We start from the raw sequence: 25897 nt of genomic DNA on the forward strand, positions 1-25897 counted from the left end.
TTCATGAGGCACATCAAACGTACCGCGTTACACCCGCGGCACGGTCGCCACATTTTCTCCATTTCTTCCGATTTCCAGGGACAGTTTCCTCCCTTTCCTCGAAGCCTCGCCCGCTTTTCTCACAGGCCGTCAGACCTCTGCCCAGCCTCTCGGAGTGTCTGAGGCGCCTCACTGGCTCTCTCCTCACAGTCCCTCCAGCTGCCGCCTCCCGGCCACGGCAGCAGCCCTCTTCCAGGAGCCACAGTCTGCATTCATTACCCCAGAGTGCAGCGGCTGTCACCCCAGGTTCTGTGGGTCAGGGACGCAGCTCAGCTGCACAGCGCTGGCTTGGGCGCTCTTATGAGGCCTCCGTCGCCATGGCGGCCAGATTGTGGTCGTCTGGTTTGCAGCCGGACGACCAGTTCCAGGGCGCATACCCCACTCCCGCGGCCCCCTTTCCTCTCCACCTGGGCCTCTTCTGAGTGCTGCTCGGGGCTCCCCTTGACACGGTCGCTGGCTTCCTCTAGAATGAAGCTGGGTGGCAGCCACTGTGCCCTTGGTGACCCAGCCCCGAAGTCTCGCACAGTCACTTCCGCAGCACCGCGTTGCTCTGCCGGGCCCGCCCAGTCCATTGAGGGGAGGGCCCGACGAGGACACGCGCGAGTGAGGAGCAGGGGACCACCGGGCAAGTCCTGTGGCCTCCGAGGGCAGGACGGCCTTCCTTAAGGTGCGGCGTGGCCGGGAGGGTTAGGTGAGAGCGCGCGTCCCGGTGCAGCACCCGCCAGGCGAGAACTCGGGAGCTCTGAGTGACGCTGACCTTGGCGCTGTCCCCCTCAGGCTGCCAGGAGATAGCAGAGGAGTTCCGCGCCCAGGAGATCGACGGGCAAGCCCTGCTGCTGCTCAAGGAGGACCATCTGATGAGCGCCATGAACATCAAGCTGGGGCCGGCCCTGAAGATCTACGCGCGCATCAGCATGCTCAAGGACTCCTAGGGCCGGCCGGCGCAGCAGGGGTCTGGCCCGGGCTCCTCCGCCCGACTGAGCGGAGCCAGGCGGACGTTCCTGAGGGGCCCAGAACCGGGGCCAGTCAGAGGGAAGGGCTCTCCCTGTGGGGCGTGGCTGGTGAGGAGGGCTTGGCAGCCCCTCCATGGCTCTCAGGGGCCTTTCTTTCTGTGGGAGGGGCAGAGAGGTAGGTGGCGCAGAAGATGGGGCTTTATGCTTGTAAATATTGATAGCACTGGCTTCCTCCAAAGTCCCAATACTCTAGCCCCGCTCTCTTCCCCTCTTTCTGTCCCCCATTTTCCAGGGGGCATATGGTCAGGGCTCCCCAACCTGAGTTGGGTTACTTCCAAGGGCAGCCGTCAGGCCTGGATAGAGGCCTCGCGAGCCCTTGCCTGCCTTCCTCCCGCTTCTTTCTCCAGGCCTGGCTAACTCTTCCGTTGCCGGCTTCTCCCCCTTCAGCCCGTTTCTGAAGCAGCCAGGGGCTCTCCCCCTTCACCCTCCGCAGGTGGAGCGAGAGAAGCTGGGCCCGGTTCGGCCACGCCCGCTGGCGCAGACGCCTTAACGCTGTGTGTGTGACTGGATGACTGTGTAGGAGCCTGGACTGACAGATGGGCCCAGAGCCACCCTCTGGCACCTCCAGGTGTTCTGTAGCAAACAGCCACTTAGTGCTTTGTCCTGGACTCCACTCAGCCTCAGGATGGGGAGTAGAAAGGAAGGGCAGCCCCCGTGCAGGGAGGCGAGGTCAGGCGGCTCTCGTTTCCAGAGTGGGCACGCGGTCTCCGAAGCCCTTCCCACACTGTGAAGTCCCCCCGACTGCCCTGCTGTGCCACGAACAGCATTAAGGGAGCTGCTGTAGGCCGGGCTGGGCCTCCTGGCCTGCCCGCCCGGCCTGCCCCGGGAGCCCCTGAGCGGGGGCCCACGAACGTCTTGAGGGCAGAGAAGAGCCGGGGTGACGTTGCCCGTGAAGAAGGCAGCCTTGGGCCTCCAGCTCCCACACTTGTTTGCCTCTCGAACTTGCCAGCAGTGTGAGCTACCTGCGGAAGAGGCGGGGCAGGAAGGGCGAGGGCCTGCCTCTGACTTGCCCTGTCCTCGAAGGCTCCTGGGGGAAGAGCAGGGCTCTCCCTGGGAACGGGGTGGGCACCTTTCTCGGCTTGTTCTATTCCCCACTCACACCCCCCAGGCAGGGTTGGAAATGAAGGACTTTTTTAACCTTTTGTTTTCGTTTTTTAAAAATAAATCTGTAAAACCTATTTCTTCTGTGCCTTTCTCCCCTGGCTCCTTTTCATCCGCGAGGAGAGGGGTGGTGCCCTGGGTCGGGGGAGGGACGGCCTTAGCCGGACAGCATGCCCTCCACACTTTCCTGGGGCCCTGCGCGTGGTCCTTGGTCCAAGGGTGCCCTTAGTCATGTCACAGGAGGAAGCAGACACACCCTCTTTTTCACAGGTGTCCCTTGGAGTGGGAGTGGCCAGAGCCCCTCAGCTCTGAGCCCTCCTACCCGCTTCCCGCTTCGCTTCCCACTTCCCACTTCCCGCTTCCCGCAGGGGAGAGGCGATGCTGTTGGGCCAGGAATCACCTGGAACACCCGGGGCAGGGCCAGACTCTTCCGTCCCCAGGCACACATCCTCAGTTGTTGCTGCTCAGCGGTGCGGTGTCCCCAATAGCCCTTGGGATGCCTTTGATTCACTCAGCAATTTCTGAGCATTTTTTGGATGTTGGAATAGCTACTTATTAGAGACTTTGTCCTCACGGAAGTGAGACACCTAAGCCTTGAATGAAGAAAACAGGGCATTGCGGGACGCAGGCACACAAAGGCATGGGGTGTGGGGTGCAGATGCTGGGGCTCGAGCGCCTAGGGTGGCCCCGGCGCGTGCGGCCCTGCGCCTGCCTGAACCAGGCCCCGTGGTGAGCAGAGCAGCCCCTGCCCTGCCTGAATGGAGCTGAAACTCCCTTAAACTCCTGCGCCTGGCCCTGGAGAAGGGAAGAGGGAGGCAACCTGGCCTCCTGCTCCTTCCTGTCCCTGGGTTTTTCTGTAAGGCGGTGTTTCAGCTTGTTTAAAATGTGGGTTTGAGGCCTGCGCCCCAACGCACACAATCAGCCTCCAAGGGTGGGGCCCAGGAAGATCAGGCAAAATAACTTCTAGCAGTTTGACACCACCTCTCTGGAAAGCCTGTTAAATTGTAACTACCACCTGGAGGAAGAGGAGAAGCGGACTGATGAGTTTGATTACCCAGAGGGCCGAGCCCGGACTGGAGGAGCCAGGGGCGTGGAACCCAGGGGAAAGCAGGAGGGGAACTTACCGCGGCGGAATGCAGGCCCAGCCGGCTGCGCACTGGGGCCTCTGCGGATCCAGACAAGTCCCTTCGCCCCAGACCCCCGTTTTCCCTTGGTGGGGGGGTGGGGAGGGAAAGCCAAGCCTCTCCTGAGTTTGCTCCTACCTGTACGCTGAAGGGGGAGGGCAGCGAAGCTCCTGAGGGGCTGTGGGGAATTCGAGAACACTGACTGACAAAAGCAAATACTGGTGCTATTGCTTTTGTTCACTGACAGGCCCCACCTGTTATAAGTCGGAACGGTGCTTTTTATTTTTTAACATTTATTTGTGAGAGAGAGAGAGAGAGAGACAGAGTGTGAGCGGGGGAGGGGCAGAGAGAGAGAGGGAGACACAGAATCCCAAGCAGGCTCCAGGCTCCGAGCTGTCAGCACAGAGCCCAACCCGGGCTCGAACCCACGAACAGTGAGATCGTGACCTGAGCTGAAGTAGGAAGCTTAACCGACTCAGCCACCCAGGTACCCCTGAAGACTGCTTTTTTTTTTTTTTTTATTAAAAATGTATTTATTTCAGAGAGAGAGACAGCGTGAGCAGGGGAGGGTCAGAAAGAGGAGATACACAATCTGAAGCAGGCTCCAGGCACTGAGCTAGCTGTCAGCACAGAGCCCAACACGGGGCCTGAACCCATGAACTGTGAGATCATGACCTGAGCCGAAGTCAGACGCTTAACCGACTGAACCACCCAGGTGCCCCAAGAGTGCTTCTTAAAATACATAGGGAGCGCCCTGGTTGCAAAAGCTTACGGTAGACCTACAGCAGTACCTGTTTCCACTAACAACAAATCCAAAGAAGGTTTCTGCTTTTAAGAAAAAAGACAAAAAGTGAAAGTAGCCTCTGCCTTGCAGCAAGCTGGCATGGAAGCTCCCGCAGTGCTAGGCGCTTCCGGGGATCGTGCTTCTTCTGGCCACAGACTGCGTGGCATCTCTGCCCTCACAACTCTGGGAGCATCTGTGCTTTGTCTCCCTTTATTTTGTGTGTCCGTTAGCAAGCCCTGTCCCCAGGTAGCAGAAAAGCCCACGGTGGGTTACTCTTTGGATCTGGGAACACTGAAAAAAGCCTTCCATATAAAGTAATGATTCAATTCAATTAAAACTTCGCTTTTATGCCTTTTCTGCTGAGGGGAGTTTTCATAAAGAGCACCCTTCTTTCAGATAGCAGGAAAACCTGTATTTGTCCCTGTTGTTTACACTTTACTCAGAACTTTAAAGACCTTTTTTGGTCACAAGCCACAGAATTTTTAAAGATCTTTTTTTGGTCACGAGCCACGGTTTAAAAAAATAAAAATGGTTTCCCACTTTCATATAGGTACTTAAATATAGATCTCTGAAACAAAAATTTCATAAAACAATATCTACCTTTATGTGCAAAACATTCTGGCATTTTCTTTAAATCTTGGTCATGATCCACAAAACTGATTTCTGAGAACTCACAACCTGCACTTTTTACACCCAGTGTAAACTTTGTGAAGCCCCTCCATCTCCCTATCTCGTGTGGCTCTTAACACTGCTGGGTGACTGGCGTATGTACACCATTTATTGTGAGTTGTCCAAAGTCACAATCAGGTGACCAGTGCCCTTGAGATCTGGCAGAAGCTCTGCGCAGAACAGGGTTTTCCCTGCACAGCAAACACCTTAGCGTGACCCACAGGCCCCAGACTCTCCCAGGGCTCGGAGACGCTGAAGAGAGGCGCAGGGGCCCCGGAGCAGAGAGAAGTCAGTACAAAATAGCTCAGAGCCTCTGGCCAACCAGAGCTGGCTTGACTCAGATCCACCTTCTCCCAGGTGATTGGCCCCGAGGGGGTTCCCAGCCCCCACCCCATCCTGGGGCCAGCCTCCTCCAGCAGGCACCGCCCCCAAAGGAGTCCCCCTCAGGGCAGTTCATCCTTCCTGGCTTCTGTGGGTGTGGTTTCTGATAGATTGCCTGGAGCTGCCTTGTCCCAGTCGCCAGGAACTGGTCATTTCTGCCCTGGCTCCGAGCTAGAGACTTCTTCCTGGCAGGCTCTCCCCACGGCTTCTCGACATGGTCCTCAAGGAGAGGCTTGGGTGAGTTGGGGACACTGCCAGCGTGTGGGGGAAAATGGGGGCGGGACAGCTGCTCTGGGAGGAGTCCAGCCTGGTGGCCAGAACAGCCAAGGAGGAGGCACAACGGCTGAGCCAGGGAGATCCTGGGCGTGGGAGACCCTGAAAGGGGACATCACTCAAGGGGTAGAGACCATCCATGGGGCCGAGCTGGGTGGGGGCAGACTGCATCCTGGGAGACGTGGATCCTGGGGGAGAGCGGGGTTACTCCCCTGACTTCCCTGAACTCTGAGCCCCCTTGGTGAGCGAGAGAAAGACCTAGGGCTGCGTCCCCCGCCATAGCTGAGAGCTCTCTGTAGTCCCACTGGGACTGACCTTCCAGAATTGAAACTTATTCCCACTTCAGAACTAATGCTTGAACGCAAGGAGATTGGAGGGGGCAGAGCTCAGGGTGGGTTTGAAGGACCACCTTCTGCAGGTGGAGGTGGGGTGGAGGGGGCGCCTTTGAAAATATCTGCGCAAGCCATGTGGAAGAACGGGTCAGGCAGAGGCCCCTGTGGACTAGGCTCACCAGCTGGGGCATGGGAAGGGGCGGCAGGAGCTGGCAGGCGCCCACCCGGCCGTCACCCGGGCCACTTGGAGTCAGCTCTGCCTGGCTGCCTTGGCTGAGGCCCAGTGCCCAAGATAGGCATCAGCTTGCCCTACCGAGGTTGGGAGGGGGCTGACTAAAAGGGTCAAGATGGTGAAGGCTGAGAGCGGTCCACTCTAGTCTTTTCTTGCACCTGCGGTGTGGACAGGTGGTGTTTCCCAAAGTGTCCCTCTGGGGGTAGTATTGCTTCCGGGAGCCAGCTGCAGCCTGCCCTCCCAGAGCTTGGTGGTGCTGGTGTGTGCAAGGGGAGAAAAAGCTTGCTACAGGAGAGACATTGACCGGGTGGGCGTGGGCAGGGGCGGGTGGGGGGGGGGGGGAATGTGAGGTGCCTTGGGGGAATATTAACAGAGCCAGAGACCCCTGGGAGTGGAGCGTCAAGGTTGAGCTGGAGCCAGGTCATAAGGTACCCCAAATGCCACATTCTGGCTTGGGAATCAGACTTAAGTTCAGACCTCAGCTCCACCACTTAACCTGCTGTGTGACCTAGAGCAAGTGATTTAATGTTTCTGAGCCTCGGTGTATTTATAAGGTGGAGATAATCATGGCAACTCCTTCAAGGGACTGTGGTCAGACTCAATGAGATAGGGACATAAAACGCTCGGCAGGCAGAGTGTCTGCCTCGGTGAATATCCAAAGATATTCATGGAGTCCAGACTGAACGCTGAAGCAAACAGACTCTCGAGAAACAAGTCACAGTTTGGGAAAGAGAATGAAGACAAGGAACCTATTCATTGCTTCATTTGTTTACTGAACAAATAATCATGAATACCACCAACTATGAGGCAGGCTCAAGTTTGGCACCAAGAACACAAAGTCTCATAAAACAGCAGCCTGGCCAGGCAGAGGTATAGAGTTTGGCCAGGGCTTGAGTAGAGGTTTGCACAGGTGCGGAGGCCACACGGTGGCAGGTATTAGAGGGGGAGGTCGAGGAAGGCATCGCAGGGAGGAGGGTGGGCATAAAAGACTTTTCTGGAGCTTGGTGGTGGTTGATAGAAGAACAGCGATGTGGGCAAAGATACAGAGGTGGGGAAGACACAAAGTCATGGGCAAGTTTAAGGGACTTCATGGGATCGGGAAGGGGCAAGTTAGTACATAGTTACAGAAATCCAGATGGGAAGAAGGTGGGGGGGAGGGAGAAGGAGCATGTCTGGTGGGGAGGCAGAAGCGAGAGAATTTGATGACATCGGGCCATGGGGAGCGAGGAAGTGGCCCCACCTGGGTAACTTGGGACCAGTCAGAGAAAACACACGGATGTCATGATTGCATTTACCACGATGGAGGAGACCTGAGTGGGGAGCAGGTTTCTGAGAAAAACCAAGAGTTCTTTTGACTTCAGTTTGAGACACTTGGGAGACATCCAAGTAGAGAGACCAGGTGGCCCCAGGGCCCCAGGGTGCCCTCTGTTACTGCACCCATGATGCCCAGAACAATCTCACCAGAGTACCCGGGCAGGGATTCGGCCCCGCCCCAGTTTCAGGAAGGAACCTGATCGACGGGTATCATGAGACTTGTGGTCTTATCCCGTGCTCCTGGCACAGAATTCCCAAAAACCTGAGGGCCAGGAATGTCTGTTAGTGACCCTCGGTTGTCTCAGGATGGGGCTTAATTAATCACCTGAAAGACCTAGTGACTATAGACTTGGAACTGCAGCCCCACCCCCAGCCTCCTAGAAGGGAAGGTAGGGACTGAAGACCCATTAGAAAAACTCTTGAACAACAATGTTTAGAAAGTTTCTGGGTTGGTGAATGAATGCATCCATATGCCGGGAGGGTGGCCCAGTCCGACTCCGTGGGGCTAGAAACTCCTGACCTCGCTCTATGTAGCACTTCCACTGCGTGTTCATGTGTGCCCTTTGGATAAACCGGTAAAAGTAAGTAAAGTGCCCCCCTGAGTTATGTGAGCTGTTATGTGAGCAACTTACGGAACACGAGGAGGGGGTTGTGGGAACCCGTGAGTTATGGTCAATCAGCCAGAAGTAGGGGTGGCATCTGCCAGGATTTCCAACTGGCATCTGAAGAGGGGGCCGTCTCATGGGACTGCGCCCTTGACCTGTGGGATCTGGCACTAACTCCAGGTAGATAGTATAGAAATGAATCGAATTGTTGGACACTCACCTGACGCTGGAGAACCGAATTGGTTGTTGGTGTTGGAAAACATCCCAGAACGTAAGGGGAAGCAGGACAAGAGAGGAGTGTAAAGAAACAGACATTTTCCTCCATTAGACATTTAAAAAACAAAATTCACCTGAGTAAATTTGGAGCTCTAATTAGTTTTATTTAATGATCATGAACCAGGCAGTATCTCAGCAGACAGAAAGGAGCTCCGAGGGGGGTGTACGAAACGGAAGGCTTTTGTAGGGAGAAGGGGATGGAGGAAAGGAAGCTTCTAGCAAAAAGTAGACCGTTTCAGGGTGCCTGGATGGCTCAGTCAGTTGAACGTCCAAATCTTGATTTCGGCTTGGGTCATGTTTTCATGGTTCGTAACTTCGAGCCCCACATGGGGCTGTGTGCTGACAGCACAGAGCCTGCTTGAGATTCTCTCTCTGCCCCTCTCTTGCTTGTGTGCCCTCATGCTTGCGCGCACGCTCTCTCTCTCTCAAAATTAATTAGAAAAAAAATAGACTGTTTCAGGTAGGGTCACTTTTCTTTAGGGGAACGTGGGGGGGTGGTCTATCAGGCCCATAATCTCACTAGTGCTGACCAGGTAATTCCAGACTGACTGGTTAAAAGTTACATTCCTGGGGGGCGCCTGGGTGTCTTAGTCAGTTAAGCGTCCGACTTTCACTTAGGTCGTGATCTCGCGGTTCGTGGGTTCGGGCCCCACATCGGGCTCTGTGCTGACTGCCAGCTCAGAGCCTGGAGCCTGTTTCAGTCTCTGACTCCCTCTCTCTCTGACCCTCCCCTGCTCACGCTGTCTCTTTCTCCTAGAAAAAAAAAAAAAGTTACATTCCTGGGAGAAGGTGAAACTGCAGTCACATTAGGCACTAAGCTTGGGTCTGTTGACAGGAGGCTTTGTGTGAGTGACTCCATTTGGGGCCCTGTTGTTTCTTTTTTAACAATTCCACCCACCCACCCCCCTTTGGATCAGACTCTCAGTTTAATTGAGAGACATGATCAAAATGTAAAGTGCCTCTTTCCCAGCTGTCAGTCCAAGTTCTCCCAGTTTTTGCTGGTCCTCTGTGTGTATTCACAGGCCATGACCTCAGGTTTACATTTTTTAAGTTAGTCATTCTCTTCATCTCCCTTTCTTTTTTGTTTCTTTTTTTTTAAATATTTTTATTTATTTCTAGGAGAGAGAGAGAGAGACAGCGTGAGCAGGGGAGGGTCAGAGAGAGAAGGAGTCACAGACTCTGAAACAGGCTCCAGGCTCTGAGCTGGCAGTCAGCACAGAGCCCGACGCGGGGCTCGAACCCACGAACCGTGAGATCATGACCTAAGCGAAAGTCGGACACTCAACCGACTAAGCCACCCAGGCGCCCCACTTCATCCCCCTTTCTGATGTTCCAGCCTCAGGGAGGTCATTTGCTTGGTGGTCAGGGGCTTCGAACGTGCATTTAAAGTTTCTGAGAGAGTACAGTGCCCCAGGGCTACTCCTATGATTATTTAAGGAGGATACCTCTCCGTGTCTACAGCGCACCCAGGAGCCACGATCTTCAAGACCCAAATCAATCAAAATCGAGTAAGTCAAACAAAGACCGCATTGAAGGAGTCACCTTTTTAAGCCAAGTGGCTCGCTCAGCCATCTTATGTAATGGAGTTTCAGTGTCCCCAGAAGTGTTAATCCAGGTGCAAAAGGCAGTGTTGACCACAGCACAAACACCTCCTTGCTCGGCCCCAAGTTAATCGAGGGCTGTCCAATTATCACAAACCACCTTGGCCAGAGTCTCTAAGGATTTTCACCGCGCCGCCACTGCTCTAGCACTGGATTTAGCCATAACTCTGAAGAGTTCAGGAGAGTGCTGGTCACAGCCTCACTTGCTTCACGCCCAGCCAGGGAGTTCCGCACCTGCCTAAGGAAGCAAATCCTGAATCACAAAAGCCTCCTGTTAGGTCCTTTCTAACATGATGGTGTAAATTTAGGGGAGTTGACCCACAGCGTGTCTCAGTTTGTTGGTCAACAGTTAGGGGCACAGTCAGATAACCTTTAGGCAAGAGTCATCGCCTGGTTATGCACCAACCATCTAGGTATTCGTAGGACCAAAGGAAAATGAAAACGACCCCAGACACAGACCCTGTGGGAGCAGAAAGCATTCCCGCCAGGGTGGCCCTGTGAATGGAGTCCACCATCATGGACAGACCAGAGGTTTTGAAATCCAGCAGTCTGAAAGGTTACCTCCCTTTAGCCATGGCCTGGGAGATACAGATGATGGTGTTCTCTTTCCAGGCCAATGCCAGCATAAAGGAAAGAAAGAAGAGAACAAAGGGTTTTATTGTTAAAGTAGGAAGTCTCCATCTGGTGCCTTGGATGGAAGCAGTCTACCTGGTTGTCCCTCAGCTACTTCTCTTCCTCGTCAGTTTGATCTGGAAGCCTCCACATCTGCACAGGACCACATGTCAGGTGGAGCCTTCTTTAGTGTGAGATGTGTACCCAAGGTTCAAGTCCCTGAAGTCGGCTGCCATCAGGGTAGTGACCGGGACCTGGCACAGTCCCTTCCAGGGAGACTCAGGGCATTCTTTGTCCCTAGTGGCTCCCAGTCAGAAGGGTGGGAGAAACTTTGAAGCATTTGTTTGGAGCGTTGTAGCCAGATATTCAAGGAAACTAGAAGAATTCAGGATCTAGTCCAGTTTACGGGCATTTAACAAAACCTCAAACACAATAAACAGGGTTAGAATCTAGTATCTACAAAGGTACAAATAGAATTTTTGTCTCTACAATTACCCCCACTTACCAAATATAGTCACAGTAAGACTAATTTGTTTGCATTAAACCAACTTGATTATTTATATAAATGCAGTAAGAACAGTGGTTGATGGACCATACAAGCCCTTACGACGGCTTTGTTGGAGCTTTCCTTTTTTTTTTTTTTTTTAATATTTTTATTTATTTCTAGGAGAGAGAGAGAGAGACAGCGTGAACAGGGGAGGGTCAGAGAGAGAGGGAGACACAGACTCTGAAATAGGCTCCAGGCTCTGAGCCGGCAGTCAGCACAGAGCCCGACGCAGGGCCCGAACCCACGAACCGTGAGATCATGACCTAAGCGAAAGTCGGACGCTTAACCGACTAAGCCACCCAGGCGCCCCTGTTGGAGCTTTTCATAAGGATTTTCAGACTGAACTTTTAAGTCTCTGAGACAGGAAGCCAAGCCAAGGACTCAACAGTAGATTTCACCTAAAATACCTACAGTTTGGGTGAATTCCTTTCACTCAAAACTTTGGTAATATAACCAATGCTTCCGAGGGTGTCTTACTATAAGGACCAGACTCTCAGAGAATGTATGCAAATAACTAACTATAGTGCCATGAAAAACAAAAACAAAAAACACTCAAGAGCTCCCAAATTCTGGAAGGATCAGGTAGGGAGAAAAAGTAAATGTTTCACCTTTGTTTACAAAGGTATACATTACTGAATTGCCGTAAGTCAGGCAGCTTAAGGGAAAAGGTTTCCTTAAATACGGAATAACAAAACATGAAGGAACCACGCAGTGTTTCAGACAAAAAGTCATAAAAAGTTATAAGCATCCTTCTTGTTCATTCCGTCCCATGTAATCAATACTTGCTGTGTCTGAATCCAGTTTTCCTATTATTTCTGGAGATTTTTTACCCATTTCGGGTTTATGATCTTAAACCTGTAAGAAACCTGTACTGAATCTCCTTAAAGATGAAGCACTTTTGCAAAAGCATCGGAGTGAAACTTACCATCTGTAAATGACAAAAGACTTAAAAATGGCCATCGCTAAACAGCATTGACAAAGGAATTTGATTATTTCTGTAACATACAACATCTTAAGATAATAACCAGCCTTATGACTGATAGCATGATACCAGGACATGTCAGATTTCCAGGAATTGCACAAAATATCTGGAACATTTGCATACCTGCACAGATACAACATAAGGAAGGCTTCACATTACTTCTTATTTGACAATGCTCCCCACGTAATTTAACATGTCAAATTAGCCACGTTAGTTTGGTTTCTCTCTTTTCAAGAAGAGAGAACAATTCTTTTGTAGTTTTCCAAGGATCCTGTGGAAAATCTCAAAGTTACTTCCAGGTCAAAAAGACTTCCTTCAGGATTATATTGTAGGGGAAGAAGGGAAAGAGCTGGTAGAAGGTCTTAAAAATACTCGAGCAAATAAGGTCACAGGTTATTGTAGAGCATGACTGGTTATCTATTTAATCATAATGACAATTAGAGACTCTGTAAACACAGAGAGTTAAGTAGTTGTAAAACAAAAAAGAACTCTTTGCCCTCCTAATAGAAATAGAGAAGGCTTGGTTTTCTTAACTAATCAAAGATCTGATAGGAAACACAGGAAATTATTTTCACAGGACACAAAACTCTTTCTAGGCAGATTACTTATAGGTAAAGAAAAACCTCTGCCTTCTCTTATCAGTATCGTATCTTTCTTAGACCAACAGTCTAAGAAAACTGTCCTTTTAACAGAGAGGAAACCAATTTTAATTTTGTTTCCATGTACTTTTTTTTTTAAAGGTTTTTTGTTTTGTTTTGTTTTGTTTTGTTTTGTTTTGTTTTGAAGAGAGAGAGAATGAGCAGGGGAGGGGCAGAGAGAGAAGGAGAGAGAGAATCCCAAGCAGGCTCTGCGATGACAGCACAGAGCCCGATGCAGGACTTGAATGTTGCAATCACGACCTGAGCCGAAATCAGGAGTCAGACGCTTAACCGACTAAGCCACCCAGGCGCCCCTGATTTTCTAAACTTACTTATATCCATTCCAGTCTTAGCCATCTTGACCACACCTAAAATCCTTTTCCCAAGATTCCTTTTCAACAGACCATCTGCAACTTTCTTTTTTACCAGATTTTGTCCTGTTTTTCCTTTTTCCCACTCTGAATAACCAGCCTTACTTTTAGGGCAAAATAACTTTCTTTTCCCTCAACAAAAATGCATTTTCATTCCTCATATCTTCTCTTGCCGAAAATGTACATGTACTACTTTCCTTTCATACAGGGAACTTTATTTCTAGTAGTTTTATTTCTCTTCTGTTAAGAATTACATTTGACCAGGGATGCCTGGGTGGCCTACTCAGTTAAGTGTCTGACTCCTTTTTTTTTTTTTTTAATATTTTTTATTTTATTTATTTTGAGAGAGAGAGAGCAGGAGAAGGGCAGAGAGAGAATCCCGAGCAGGCTTCAGGCTGTCCACGCAGAGCCCGACGTGGGGCTTGAACTCACAAACCATGAAGTTATGACCTGAGCTTAGATCAAGAGTCAGATGCTTAACCAATTGGGCCACCCAAGAGCCCCAAGTGTCCAATTCTTGATTTCAGCTCAGGTCATGATCTCACAGTTTGAGTCTGAGCCCTGCATTAGACTGTGCTGATAGCGTGGACCCTGCTTAGGATTCTCTCTCTCCCTCTCTCGCTGCCCCTCCCTTACTTACTCTTTCGCTGTCTCTCTTTCAAAAATAAATAAATAAACACTTAAAAAAAAGAATTACAGTTGACCCTCAAACAACATGTCTTTGAACTACACGGGTCCACTTATAATGGATTTTTTTTCTCAATACAGTACAGTACTGTAAATAGTTTATCTTCCTCATGATTTTTTAAATAATATTTTTTCTCTACCTTACTTTAAGAATACAATATATAATACAAAGAACTTACAAAATAGGTGTTAACGGACTGTTTATATTATCAGTAAGGCTTCTTGTCAACAGTAGGCTATTGGTAGTTAAGTTTGGGGGGGGTGTCAAAAATTATATGCAGATTTTTTACTGCAAGCAAGGGTCAGCGCCCCTAATCCCCACATTGTTCAGGAGTCAGTGCTTGCTGGAGTTTACATTTCCAGGAGATGACCCAGACCTGTCTCCAGGAGAGTCCTGGGAGAAGACCAGGTGGAATATTTACATCTCGAAGTTATCGGGAAAGAATGCAAAATCCTCCTAGGACACCTGTTCCCTACGGCCAGAGTTGTGACAGTACCTGCAGGTCTTTTGAGATGAATAAGGGTCAGGTTAATTGTTACAAAGAATGAGTGGGCTTTGAATTGTCTCTAAAGCAAAGCCGCATTTCTGGTCTTGCAAAGATTTGTAGGATAAAGGACAGTGGCTTCCAACTCCTCCGAGAATTATGTTGTATCCTGGACATCTTCCAAGGGCTGACACACCCATCCACCTAGGTCAGAATGGTTTTCTCTTCCTCTGAGTACATTTAGCTTAAAGAAGAAGGTCTAAAAGAATTTATATCCGGCCCTGAATATCAGCTGTCATTTTGGCCAAGTTTCTGACCACAGAGTTATCAAATCCTTTCAGATATCTTGTCAGGTTTCAGCCGGAACACACAGTAAATATTTCTGGCAGTAGAAAACCACCCTGCAAATCCAAGGTACCCTCAAAGAAGTGCAAAAGATACTATCTTCATAAGATCTAGAGCCATTTCCAAAGATCAAGAACGATTGCCTAGATTTGGAAAGGAAGGGACAACATGAAAACTTTTTTTTTCCCCCTTTCTACTAAATACTAAGAGATCCAGGAGAGCTGACCCTGGTAAGAATATTCTCACGTTTAGCTGGCTTCCCCAGCCTTTCCCAGGCTCCCATTTGCAAGCCCCAAGCAAGGTGTAGAGAGTGTAGGGGCACATCCAACTTCGGCTCAGGTTGTGACCTCCCAGTTCAGGGGCTCAAGCTCCACATCAGACTCCATGCTGACACTGTGGAACCTGCTTGGGAGTCTCTCTCTGTCTTTCTATGCCCCTCCCCCACTTGCATGCGCGCTCCCTCTCTCAAAATAAACTTTAAAAAATAGAGAGTGTAGCTCCAGTATCTACCAGAATTTAGCCAGTTTTTAAAATTAGTTTTAATTTTATTATTTTTTTCAGTGTTTGTTTATTTTTGAAAGAGACAGACAGAACATGAGTAGGGAAGGGGCAGAAAGAGGAAGACACAGGCTCCAGGCTCTGAGCGGTCAACACAGAGCCCAATGTTGGTCTCGAACCCATGGACTGGGAGATCATGACCTGAGCCGAAGTTGGATGTTGAATAGACTAAGCCACCCAGACATCTCTGGGAACCCTTGCTTTTAAGTGCACTTCTTATATAAGTGCTCTTGTCTAAATGGAATGTTCTCCAGGGCACCTGGGTGGCTCAGTCAGTTGAGTATCCGGCTTTTCATCTTAGCTCAAGCCATGATCCCAGGGTGGTGGGATCAAGCCCTGTGTCAGGTTCTGCACTGAGTATGGAGCTTGCTTGAGATTTCTCTCTCCCTCTGCCCCTCTCCCCACTGCTCTCATATGCCCTCTCTAAAAATAAAGAAAATTTTATTTTATTATTTTTTAAATATTTTTATTTTATTTCTGAGAGAGAGACAGCCTGAGCAGAGGAGGGTCAGAGAGAGAGGGAGACAGAATCTGAAACAGGCTCCGGGCTCTGAGTTAGCTGTCAGCACAGAGCCCAACGTGGGCTCAAACCCACGAACTGTGAGATCATGACCTGAGCTGAGGTTGAACACTTCACCGACTGAGCCACCCAGGCGCCCCAAGAAAATTTTAAAAATAAACAAATAAAGAAATAAGTGGAATCTTTTCCATAATGTCAGTTGGAGTTCTAGGTTGCTTTAGTAAAATTTTGCCATTCTGTGGGTATCTATAGCTTTCAGGACTGCAGTTTTAGACACAGAATAAGTCAGCATACTGGAAGATGGTGTGCTCAACTCTTGCAACATGTTTTTTTTAACGTTTATTTTTGAGAGAGAGAATGTGAACAAGTGGGACAGGGGGCGGAGAGAGAGGAAGACACAGAATCCAAAGCAGGATCCAGGCTCTGAGCTGTCAGCACAGAGCCTGATGCGGGGCTTGAACTCACAAGCTGCCAGATCATGACCTGAGCTGAACTCGGACGCTTAACCAACTGAGCCACCCAGGTGCCCCTCAACTCTCGTAATTTAAGAATCTTAGTAGTAATATTAGTAGTAGTTGTTGTTGTTTTCTTTTTCAGCTAAGCCTTTGGGTCTCTTAGAACCAAACTAATACTTAAAAGGGATGTGCCAAAGACTGGGAATTGTGTCATGCTTTACGGTGTACCTTGTTGCATGGAGGTTTTCTTGAGGTTGGCAAGTGTGAATCTTCACCTAACCTAACACATGAGTTTGGGGTCGGGTGGCAAGTGCTCTAACAGTTTTTAAATGTTGGACCCACGCCCACCAATTTTTGCAGCCTTTTGTCTTCTGAGAGTCCCATTGGCAATAGCCTTTCCCTGATGGTCATGACAGAAACCAACAGTGACCAAAGAAATGGGACTGTGGGCACCAGCAGTAACCTGCGGACCGGCCGGTCAAGGGATGGGGGAGGGCTGAATCACAGACCCCGAAGAGCTAAGTCCAAACAAATGGGGGACTAGGGCTGCCACTGGCAGTCCCCAATGTGGAATCTGGGGACGGAACCAAAGGTCTGGGGTTTCTAAGCAAACGGGGGTATTTCAGGCTAAACCAAGGACTAGGGGCTTGGGTTCTGGGCGGGGCTGTCTGTTAGCCCAAGCTGAGCGGCCCCAGACTGCAAAGGCAATTAAATCAGGAGCCTGGTGCAAAGACAGCGAGCTCAGATCCAAGAGGACCTTAACCCTCAGAAATGGTGAGAAAGAGAATACAAAGGGTTCGAGGGTACCGCGCCTGTGTTTCTCATTGTCCCCCAAAGCCACCAGAAGTCTCCTTGGATCCCGTCACCGCCACCAAATCTGTTAAAGACCAAAATTCAATGGAGTAAATTTGAAGATCTAATTGGCTTCGTGTAGCAATCCATGAATCCGGCAGCAGCACCTCAGCAGACAGAAAGGAGCTCTGGGGGGGCTGTTCCAGGAAAGCTTTTCCAGGCAGAAGGGACTGGAGGGAAGGCAGTTTCTAACAAAGAGTGGCCTGCTTCAAGCAAGGTCACTTTCTTTTTTGGGGGACAGTGGGGGGCCCATCAGGCAGATAATCTCACTAGTGCTGACCAGGCAATTCCAGACTGACTGGTTAAAGGTAAATTTCTGGGAGAATGTGAAACTGCAGTTAGGTAGGGTTTGCTGACAGAGGCCTTAGTATGAGTGACTCCATTTGGGGCCTGTTGTTTCTTTAACAATAACAAAAGTTAACACCTGCTCATTGTACAGTGGGACACGAGAGAAGTATATCCGGTAGAAATCCCCTCTTCCCTCAAATCTCAGCCCCCCAATAAGTGGCGCATCTCCTTCAGAATCCATGCCGCCTACTAGCCACCAGCCAGCCCTATGTGGCTAATTCCAATTGAAATGTGCTATAAATCTAAAATATACACTGGGTCTAGTATTTAGACTAATATAAAACAAGAATATAAAATATCGCCACCATTTTCACATGGATTATATGTTGAAAAGATATTTCGGACATACTGGGTTAGAATAAAATATTACTAAAATTAATATCAGCTGTTTCTTTTCACAATTTTTTAATGTGGCTACTAGAAAATTTTAATTTCTATATGCGGCTCATATTGTTTTGTTTTGTTACCTTTTTTAATGTTTATACTTATTTTGAGAGACCAAAGAGAGAGAGAACGTGTGCGAGCAAAGGAGAGGCAGACAGAGAGGGAATCCCAAGCAGGCTCTGCGAATGCGAGCACAGCTGGATGCGGGGCTCAAACTCCTGAACCACGAGATCATGACCTGAGCTGAAATCAAGAGTTGAACCCAGGTGCCTCTCATATTGTACTTCCGTCGGATAATGCTGTTCCACATCTTTCCCTACACGTTTATGAAAGACCATAGATATGCATGTCTGTACATGTGTGGGCACATTGGTATAGGGGCTTTCCCCTCACAGAAGGGAGATCAGCCTCTGTGTATAGAGTCCGGTTATTTCCTTTTCCACTTCACACATCGGGACCTCTTTTCCAGACAGTACACAGAAATCCACCTCAGCCTTTTCAGGGGTCCCATTGCTTTCCATGGCATGGGTGTGCATCATTCATCAATCGACTTGCTGATCGGGGCACCTGGGTGGCTTAGTCGGTTGAGCGTCTGACTTTCGCTTAGGTCATGATCTCACGGTTCGTGGGTTCGAGCCCCGCGTCAGGCTCTGTGCTGACTGCCAGCTCAGAGCCTGGAGCCTGTTTCAGTCTGTGACCCCCTCTCTCTCTGACCCTCCCCTGCTCACGCTGTCTCTCTCTCTCCTAGAAATAAAAAATTAAAAATTTAAAAAAAAAGCACACACACACACACAAAATCGACTTGCTGATCAACCCTCGGGTTGCAGAGATGTCCATTCACTCTTTGAAACAAAGCTACAAGACCGTCCTCGGTCTACCCACTGTGAGTCTCTATTTCCAGAGGCGGGAAAGCCAGGTCAGGGGAGAGCACTTCGAATGTGATAGCCAAGGAGCCTGATTCTCTGAAGGCTTTTTGGACAGGGCTGCGAGGTACAGGCTTTATCTTGCAGGCAGTAGGAAGGCTTAACACTTGTTTAGTTTCGTTTTGTTTTTCTAAATTGCTAACTCTGTATTTTTCCTTCGTTAAAAAAGCATATTAGCACATGACAAACAATTGGGAGGAAAAAAACATAGGAACAAAAAAGCCCTACTATAACTTATTGCATAGGTACTTAAGTTTTCCTTTTTAGTCTTATTTTCTGGTGCATGTTTTATTATTTTTTTAAATGTTTTATTTATTTCTCAGAGAGAGAGAGACAGCGTGAGCAGGGGTGGGTCAGAGAGAGAGACACAGAATCTGAAGCTCTGAAGCAGGCTCCAGGCTGTTAACTAGCTGTCAGCACAGAGCCTGGACACGGGGCTCGAACCCACGAACGGTGAGATCATGACCTGAGCCAAAGTCGGACGCTTAACCGACTGAGCCACCCAGGCGCCCCCTGGTGCATGTTTTAATTCCTGCTAAATTATAATCCTACTGCCCAGGGGCGCCTGGGTGGCTCAGTCGGTTAAGCGTCCGACTTTGGCTCAGGTCATGATCTCATAGTCCATGAGTTCAATCCCCACATCGCCTTCTGTGCTGACAGCTCAGGGCTTGGGATCTGGAGCCTGCTTCGGATTCTGTGTCTCCCTCTCTCTCTGCCCCTCCCCCGCTTACACTCTGTCTCTCTCTCAAAAACAAACATTTAAAAAATTTTTAATAAATAAATACAAATAATCATCCTGCTCCTTGACTTTAGAACCTGCTTTTTTCATCTAAGGTTTCTGTGGAAGCATGTTTCCACGTGGCCACAGGGTCAGCGGGAAAAGGTTTATTTAGTCAGTGGGCTGGCCGTCAGGGCCTTCTCAGCAGCCTGCATAATGCCTTCTCCCTGGGCTCCTAGTCAGGATCCAACCAAGCCCAAGTGCGCCTCACATAAAGGAAACACACACTCCACCAATCCCAGCCTCTCAGCCCCCTCCAGTCACCATCCTCCTCCCTCCTTTCCGCCACACTGATGAGGAGACTGATGCAGCCGACCATGCAGAACTGGTGGACTTTGATCCAAATCAGGAAAGGCAGAGCCATTACAATGGAGAAGCATATGAGGATGATGAACACCACCTAGGGGAGGTGTTCCATGTCAGACCTCTTAATGCGGCCCATGAGTAACACTGCTGGCATTTTATATGCAGTAATAAATGAGCGAAGGACTGTAATTGTATATCATCAACCCACGCCCCTGCCTCCACCACTGCACCTCTACTTAGTCCTCCCCAACCCACCAACAATGCCCTGGGTCAAGAGAGTTGCCAGTAGCCTGGAGCTGCCTTCCTGCCTCCAGCCATGTTCCTCCCCGGCCCCCCCCCCCCCAACAGGGTCCAGGCTCAACAGTTCAGCTGGGGTACTTTTTTTCAAATAAAAACCTGACTGCATCATTTCCTAGAGGAAGTATCCTTCAAGGCTCCCTATGGTTCTCAAGAGGAAGCCCAAACCCCTTACCCTGGAATGCAGGTGGGGTGATCTGGCCCTGGCTTACCTCTGGCCTCACCTTTCCCCGCTCCCGACCTGCACGCCACCCTGCAGAGTGACCCGCGGTGCCATGCACATCCCATGTTTTCTCTCCCCTCTCACTCTGTACATTGTTTTCTTCTCACAGACCTCCCTCCCCGCTCTGCTGCCTTCTTTGCGTGGATAACTTCTAATCGTTAGAGGCCACCTCCTCCAGGAAGCCTCCCCAACTTCCTCCCCAATCTGTCAAGGCTCAGTTGCCATCCTCCAATTTACCCTACTAGCATTTGTATTTATACGGATTATATATAGCCTTTACTGTGCTGTGTTCCATTCATCTGTTTGAGATCTGTCATCTGACTTATTCCCTCTCTTCCCAACCACCCACATCTTCCTGATTCCATTCCCTTGAAGATAAGGTCTGTGCCTTGCTCACCTCTGAATCCGTGACCTAGCAAGTGTGTGATTCTGAGCTCGTGCCCGATAAATAGGGTGTGAATACATGCATAAGCAGAAACCAGTGAACATCTTGATGTGTAAACTTTTTCCATCCTGAAGATGATTTTTGAACAGACTCCCAGAAGTTGAGGTGATTGGATTAAAGGGTGGGAACAATGAAAGCCTCAATCCCCATAGCTAAGTAGCTTTCCAAAAAGATCTAGCAATCTTCACTCCCACGAGCAACCTGTAAGAGTGCCTGTCTCACTGTATACTTTGAAGCGTGGCTATTTTTTGTTTTTGTTGTGTTTTTTTTTTAAAGCTCATTTTATAGGTAAAACATGCCAGCCTGTGCTAATTTGGATGTCTTCGTTTACTAAAGAGAGTGAACATTTCCCCATATATTTGCATTCTAAATGTATTTCTTCTTGGATGATTGGGCAGGTGGTGTGGACACTGTGAAGGCAGGTGGGCATTTTACAGGATGACTTTGGGGGCTGTGTAGGAAGGAGCTGGGAGCAGGGAAGTTGATGTTTCAATGGTCCTGGTGAGGGATGTGTAGGCAGAATCACTGTGGGGGTCTGGTGCTGCGGCGGGGGCGGGGGGGGGGACATCCAGGAGGCGAAGTCAACCTACTCTGGGGACTGACAGCAGATGGGGGGTGAGGAACGGGGGCTGAGGTGCAGCCAGGTTTCTGGCTCAGCCAACTGAACAGAAGGAGGTACCATGAGCTGAGAAGGTGCACGGGTGGATACAGGCACACACACCACCACCAGGCCCCTCTGCGAGCTAGCTTATAGTGGTGGACTGGGATCTGAACCTGGCATCTGGCCCCAGTGTCCACACTCCTCACCAGGTGGTTCCAGCCTCTCCGGAGACACAGCACACAGGAGCGGTGGGGGATACTGGATGAGATCCCCCAAAGGATCTCATCCCTTCCTGGATGACCCCTAACCATAAACACATGCCAAAGTCCACCTCCTCCGAGCAGGAATGGGGCTGCTGGGCTCTGCTGCACGTACCCAGCCCTGTGGCCAGAGCCACTGTAGACACGTGGTCCCTGACCACAGCCCACCCGCCACGCAGACCCTCAACTCATCTCTAAGTGTCAGACAGCTCTCAGCTCCCAGTCACCAAGCCACAAACTCCTTGCATCCCCTTCCAGTCTCTTCTCCTGTCCAAGCCCAGTCATACCTCCTACCCCCTACCCAGGTTAAGCACCCCAACCTCTAATGTTATCATGCCCCAAACCTGCCCAAGGCCATGCCCCGTCGCGCTGCTGGGAAAAGCAAAGGATTATGTATCCAAGTGTTCATCAAAAGGGGCCTGGTCGGGTAAACGATGCTTTATCCAATTAATGGCCTATTGGGCAGCTGGGGAAGAGGGAGGGCAAGCACTTCAAGTATTCAGAGGGAATAGCCGCAAAAATAATGGTCAGTGGAGGCAGTGGAAAATGCAAGATGCAGAACAGCAAATCGACTGTGCTACCATTGATCAGGGGGGAGGGGAGGAGGGAGGATTTGCTACCGTATTTATATTTGCCTGTATACGCGCAGATCACCTCTGGAAGGAGGCACAAGAAAACAGTAGTGCTGGCTGGCCTCCATGCAGAGCCACTGGGTGGCTGGCACCAGGAAAAACTTGGCACTATATATACTCTTTTGTACCTCTGAATACCTGTACCATGTGAATAGAATATATTTGTGTTCAACAATAAATAAATAACAGGAAACATTAAAATTACATAAATAATTTCTCTTGTGTTATGTGTGTATGTAAACGAGTTGCTAATGCCCCTCCCCACCACCCAGGACTTGGAAGAGACTCTTCTGGCGGCTGATCCTATTTGCACTTGGCCTCTTAGGGCTGTACCTGTATGGGCTCCCTGTAGTCAGGTACAACCCCCTTCCCCCAGCCCTCAGCGTGGGAACCAGCAGGGTCGGGGCTCCTTCTAAGTGCCTCCTTGAGGGATGGTGGGCAATTGCTATCTTGGCAGCGCACTTGTCCCTGGGGGCTCCCCTTCCTTATGAAGAGCAAAGAGAGAGGGCCCTGCACTGGCTGGCATGCCCCTCACTGCGGCCCCCACCTCACAGGCATCTGGAAGTCCTCATCCCCATGGGTGTCTGTCCTTCCGCCAGAATGGCCCTGCTGAGGGACAACTTCACGGGTCTCTTGCATCCCTGGTAAGGAGCTAGCACCTACATACCCTAGAGAGCTCTGCCTCTGCGTCCCTGCCCTCCACACATCCCTCCCCCTGGCAGGGCCAGGTACGCCCCCCAGTGGCCCCATCAGGTCACACATCTCCCAATCCTCTGTTGGATCTAGGCTAGGGACTTCTAGGGGCAGGGGCTGGCTGGGTGGGACCCATTTGCGGGTCCCTAGGGCACAGCACTGGGGAGGTGGCAGTGAACATGCACCAAATGAGTGGATGAATGGACCTCTCTCTCCATCCCTGTTCTGGCCAGGGCCCGGCCTGAAGTCCCGACCTGTACTTCCTGGGGGGCCCCCATTCTTTGGGATGGCACCTTCGACCCAGCTGTGGCCCAGCAAGAGGCTCTACAGCAGAACCTCACCATTGGTCTGACTGTCTTTGCTGTAGGCAGGTAAGGCCCGGGGAGGGGAGCGGTGCCGTCCAGGCAGGGGACGGAAGGGGTGTGCGTGTGACACAGGGGTGGGGCACCGGGTTCTCGGGACCACAGGATCCCAAAGTGAAGAGGGAGGCAAAGACAGCACCCCGTGTCCCAGACTCCCGGGGAGCAGGCAGGACCACCCTTTTCCTTTCCCTCCTCGCTGGACACCTGCACCATGGAGCCCACGCAGCACAGGCTCCTACCCAGAGACGGTCCTGACCAGGTATGTAAGGAACTGCCACAAGTTCAGTGATGAAAACAACAGCTGTTATTACAGCTCCGGGTTCTGTGGGCAGGAGCTGCCACAGGGCTCGGCAGGAAGGGCTCCCCGCGGCTCCCCCGGGTCTGGGCCTCCCCTGGGATGGCCGTCTACTGAACACCGGTGGGGCACCTGTCTCCACAACGCCTTCTGCGCGGCTAGCAGGGCTTCCTCACGTCGCTGCGGCATCGAGGGTCTAGGACTTCGTAAACTTTAAGCTTCAAAGGCTCAGAGCCCTCACGAGGCAAAGGCTGACACCGCCAGCGGCCCAAGGGCCAGCAGAGCACGGCCCCTCTGCCGCGGTCCCTGCTGATCCAGGCGGGCAGCAAGTAGGAGCCCACGGCCAAGGCAGGGAACCCAGGGCCCCTCAGGGCTGCGAAGGCGAGCGACGTGCAACCCCTCGTGCCCGCCCTGAAAGCTGCTGCGACTGGAGGGCCGTGGGGCCCCGGAGCCCGCGGCTTGCAGGGGTGCAGGGGCCCCGCGCGCCGCTGGGGAGGGCGCCGCGCTCGGGCTGACCCGCCCCGCCCCGCCCCGCCCGGCAGGTACCTGGAGAAGTACCTGGCGCGCTTCCTGGAGACGGCCGAGCGGCACTTCATGGTGGGCCAGCGCGTGGTGTACTACGTGTTCACCGAGCGCCCGGGCGCCGTGCCCCGCGTGGCGCTGGCCCCGGGCCGCCAGCTGCGCGTGGAGCGCGTGGCCCGCGAGCCGCGCTGGCAGGACGTGTCCATGCAGCGCATGCGCACGCTGCGCGAGGCGCTGGACGGGCGGCTGGGCCGCGAGGCGCGCTTCGTGCTCTGCATGGACGTGGACCAGTACTTCCGCGGCGCCTTCGGGCCCGAGGCGCTGGCCGAGTCGGTGGCGCAGCTGCACTCCTGGCACTACCACTGGCCGCGGTGGCTGCTGCCCTACGAGCGCGACGCGCGCTCGGCCGCCGCTCTGGCGCGGGGCGAGGGCGACTTCTACTACCACGCGGCCGTGTTCGGGGGCAGCGTGGCGGCGCTGCGCGGGCTGACGGCGCAGTGCGCGCGGGGCCTGCGGCGGGACCGCGAGCGCGGCCTGGAGGCGCGCTGGCACGACGAGAGCCACCTCAACAAGTTCTTCTGGCTGCACAAGCCCGCCAAGGTGCTGTCGCCCGAGTTCTGCTGGAGCCCCGACGTCGGCTCGCGGGCCGAGATCCGCCGGCCGCGCCTGCTCTGGGCGCCCAAGGAGTACGCCCTGGTGCGCGACGAGGCGCCCCCGCCGGGCCGGGAAGGGGCCCCCTGAAGCCCTGGGGGCGCCTGGAGGGCAGCCGGAGCTGGGACCGAAGCGGCCCCGCCCGCTCCGCCGCGTGCCCGGCGGTGGGATCGCAGCGGTGGGAGGAGGAGGCCCGGGCCTTTGGGGAGCTTGCTGTTCTACGGGAGGGGAAGGGGCCTGTCCCCCACTTTTCAACAGCGACCGACGAAGCTCCGAGGACCGGCAGCGCCTCGCAAGCCGCCCCTCGCCTCTGACCTTACCGGATTCGGCCGTGCCTCCTCCGGCAGAGCGGTTTTAGCCCCTCCCTCCCCCTTTCTGATAAGGAGACTGTAGCCCGAAAAGGGAGCATAACTGCCTGCGGCACAGAGAGGCTGTAAGTCAGTCAGTCCGTCTGGGCGGCAGCTGGAGAGCCAAGACTGACCCTCACTCCAGAGAGTAGCTTCTGGGTGAACAGGAGAAAGCTGCTGTCACAGAAGAAACATGGTGACATTTGAGTCCTTGGCTTGGCCCTTCCCCCATCCCCCCTAAGCACTTTGTACGTATTCAAGTAATATTATAATAAAATTATTCCAAAAGTATCCTTGTAGCCATCTCTCCTGGACAAGTCCCCAAAAGGCCATTTCCTTGATGTGGGGCCCATAGGCTGGGAGAGAAGTTTCCTCACCTGTGGCTGCTATCTAGATTTTTCATCCCCCAGTGGGGAGAAACACGGACTCTGAACAGGAGGCGAAATCATCAGGCCCCGCAGGAAATGTGGTTACAGGGCCGAGGAGACAGAGAAGGTAGCAGCTCCGAAGCCCCTGACCTGTCCTCTGACAGTTGGGAAAACTGAGGCCCTGTGAGGGTGGGATTTCACTCCAGGTCTCCGGAATCCTGCATGTAATGTTCTCACAGACGTTGCAGTTTTAAGAGGCCCCACTGTTCCCAGGAAGGAGAGCAATTCCGGTGGAAATCAGTCCTGATGGTGTTTACAATCTGATCATTTGTACAAGCAGGTTCCGCTTATTGGTGATGTGAAATAGACCTCTCCCCTCGCCAAGCACAGTTTGAAGCTCCCCAGTGCCTCCCACCCAAACTGGATTAGCAAAATGTAGAAGGCTTTTGGGACTGGTTTAGAGATAAGAACAGGCCGGGTGTGCCTAAGAACGGGCTATTGCTTGATGACTCTGAGCAGGCGCATCCCTTCCTCTGGTGGGAAAACATCCTCTACCTTACCCTGCAGCATTCACCGAGGGCCACCCACACCTGCCTTCACAACCCCTGACCATGAGAGAGCCAGTAAGATCTGCTTCTCTTCTAACTCTGTGCGTGACTTTGGACA

At 51.7% G+C, this 25897-nt stretch overlaps 2 protein-coding genes across 5 annotated transcripts in view; both read left to right on the top strand.

Moving 5' to 3' along the window:
• The window catches only part of PHC2 (polyhomeotic homolog 2), a 116244-nt gene extending 114014 nt beyond the window's left edge, over positions 1–2230 (top strand). For all 4 annotated transcript variants that reach the window (XM_039231670.1, XM_039231685.1, XM_039231676.1 and 1 more), the window contains one exon: positions 817–2230. In XM_039231670.1, coding sequence (XP_039087601.1) covers positions 817–971 — 155 coding nt within the window. In that variant the 3' untranslated portion in view covers positions 972–2230. The remainder of the gene's footprint in view (positions 1–816) is intronic.
• A 2715-nt stretch (positions 2231–4945) lies between these two features.
• On the top strand, positions 4946–25106 carry A3GALT2 (alpha 1,3-galactosyltransferase 2). The gene is made up of 5 exons (XM_039232566.1): positions 4946–5348; positions 22266–22349; positions 22548–22637; positions 22920–23057; positions 23886–25106. The coding sequence occupies exons 1-5, from the start codon at positions 5326–5328 to the stop codon at positions 24604–24606; spliced, it is 1056 nt and encodes a 351-aa protein (XP_039088497.1). The 5' UTR covers positions 4946–5325; the 3' UTR covers positions 24607–25106.
• The last annotated feature ends 791 nt before the right edge of the window (positions 25107–25897 follow it).

This window comes from Hyaena hyaena, unplaced genomic scaffold (assembly GCF_003009895.1).
Source record: "Hyaena hyaena isolate Hyena2069 unplaced genomic scaffold, ASM300989v1 scaffold_3, whole genome shotgun sequence".
Lineage (NCBI taxonomy): Eukaryota > Metazoa > Chordata > Mammalia > Carnivora > Hyaenidae > Hyaena > Hyaena hyaena.

What these genes read in the sequence shown, in the direction of transcription:
- A3GALT2 (XM_039232566.1), top strand. Translation starts at nt 5,326, where the DNA reads ATGGTCCTCAAGGAGAGGCTTGG. An exon ending in GTCCTCAAGGAGAGGCTTGG is followed by an intron (nt 5,349 to 22,265) that starts GTGAGTTGGGGA and finishes CCCACCACCCAG; the next exon opens with GACTTGGAAGAGACTCTTCT. An exon ending in TATGGGCTCCCTGTAGTCAG is followed by an intron (nt 22,350 to 22,547) that starts GTACAACCCCCT and finishes CCCACCTCACAG; the next exon opens with GCATCTGGAAGTCCTCATCC.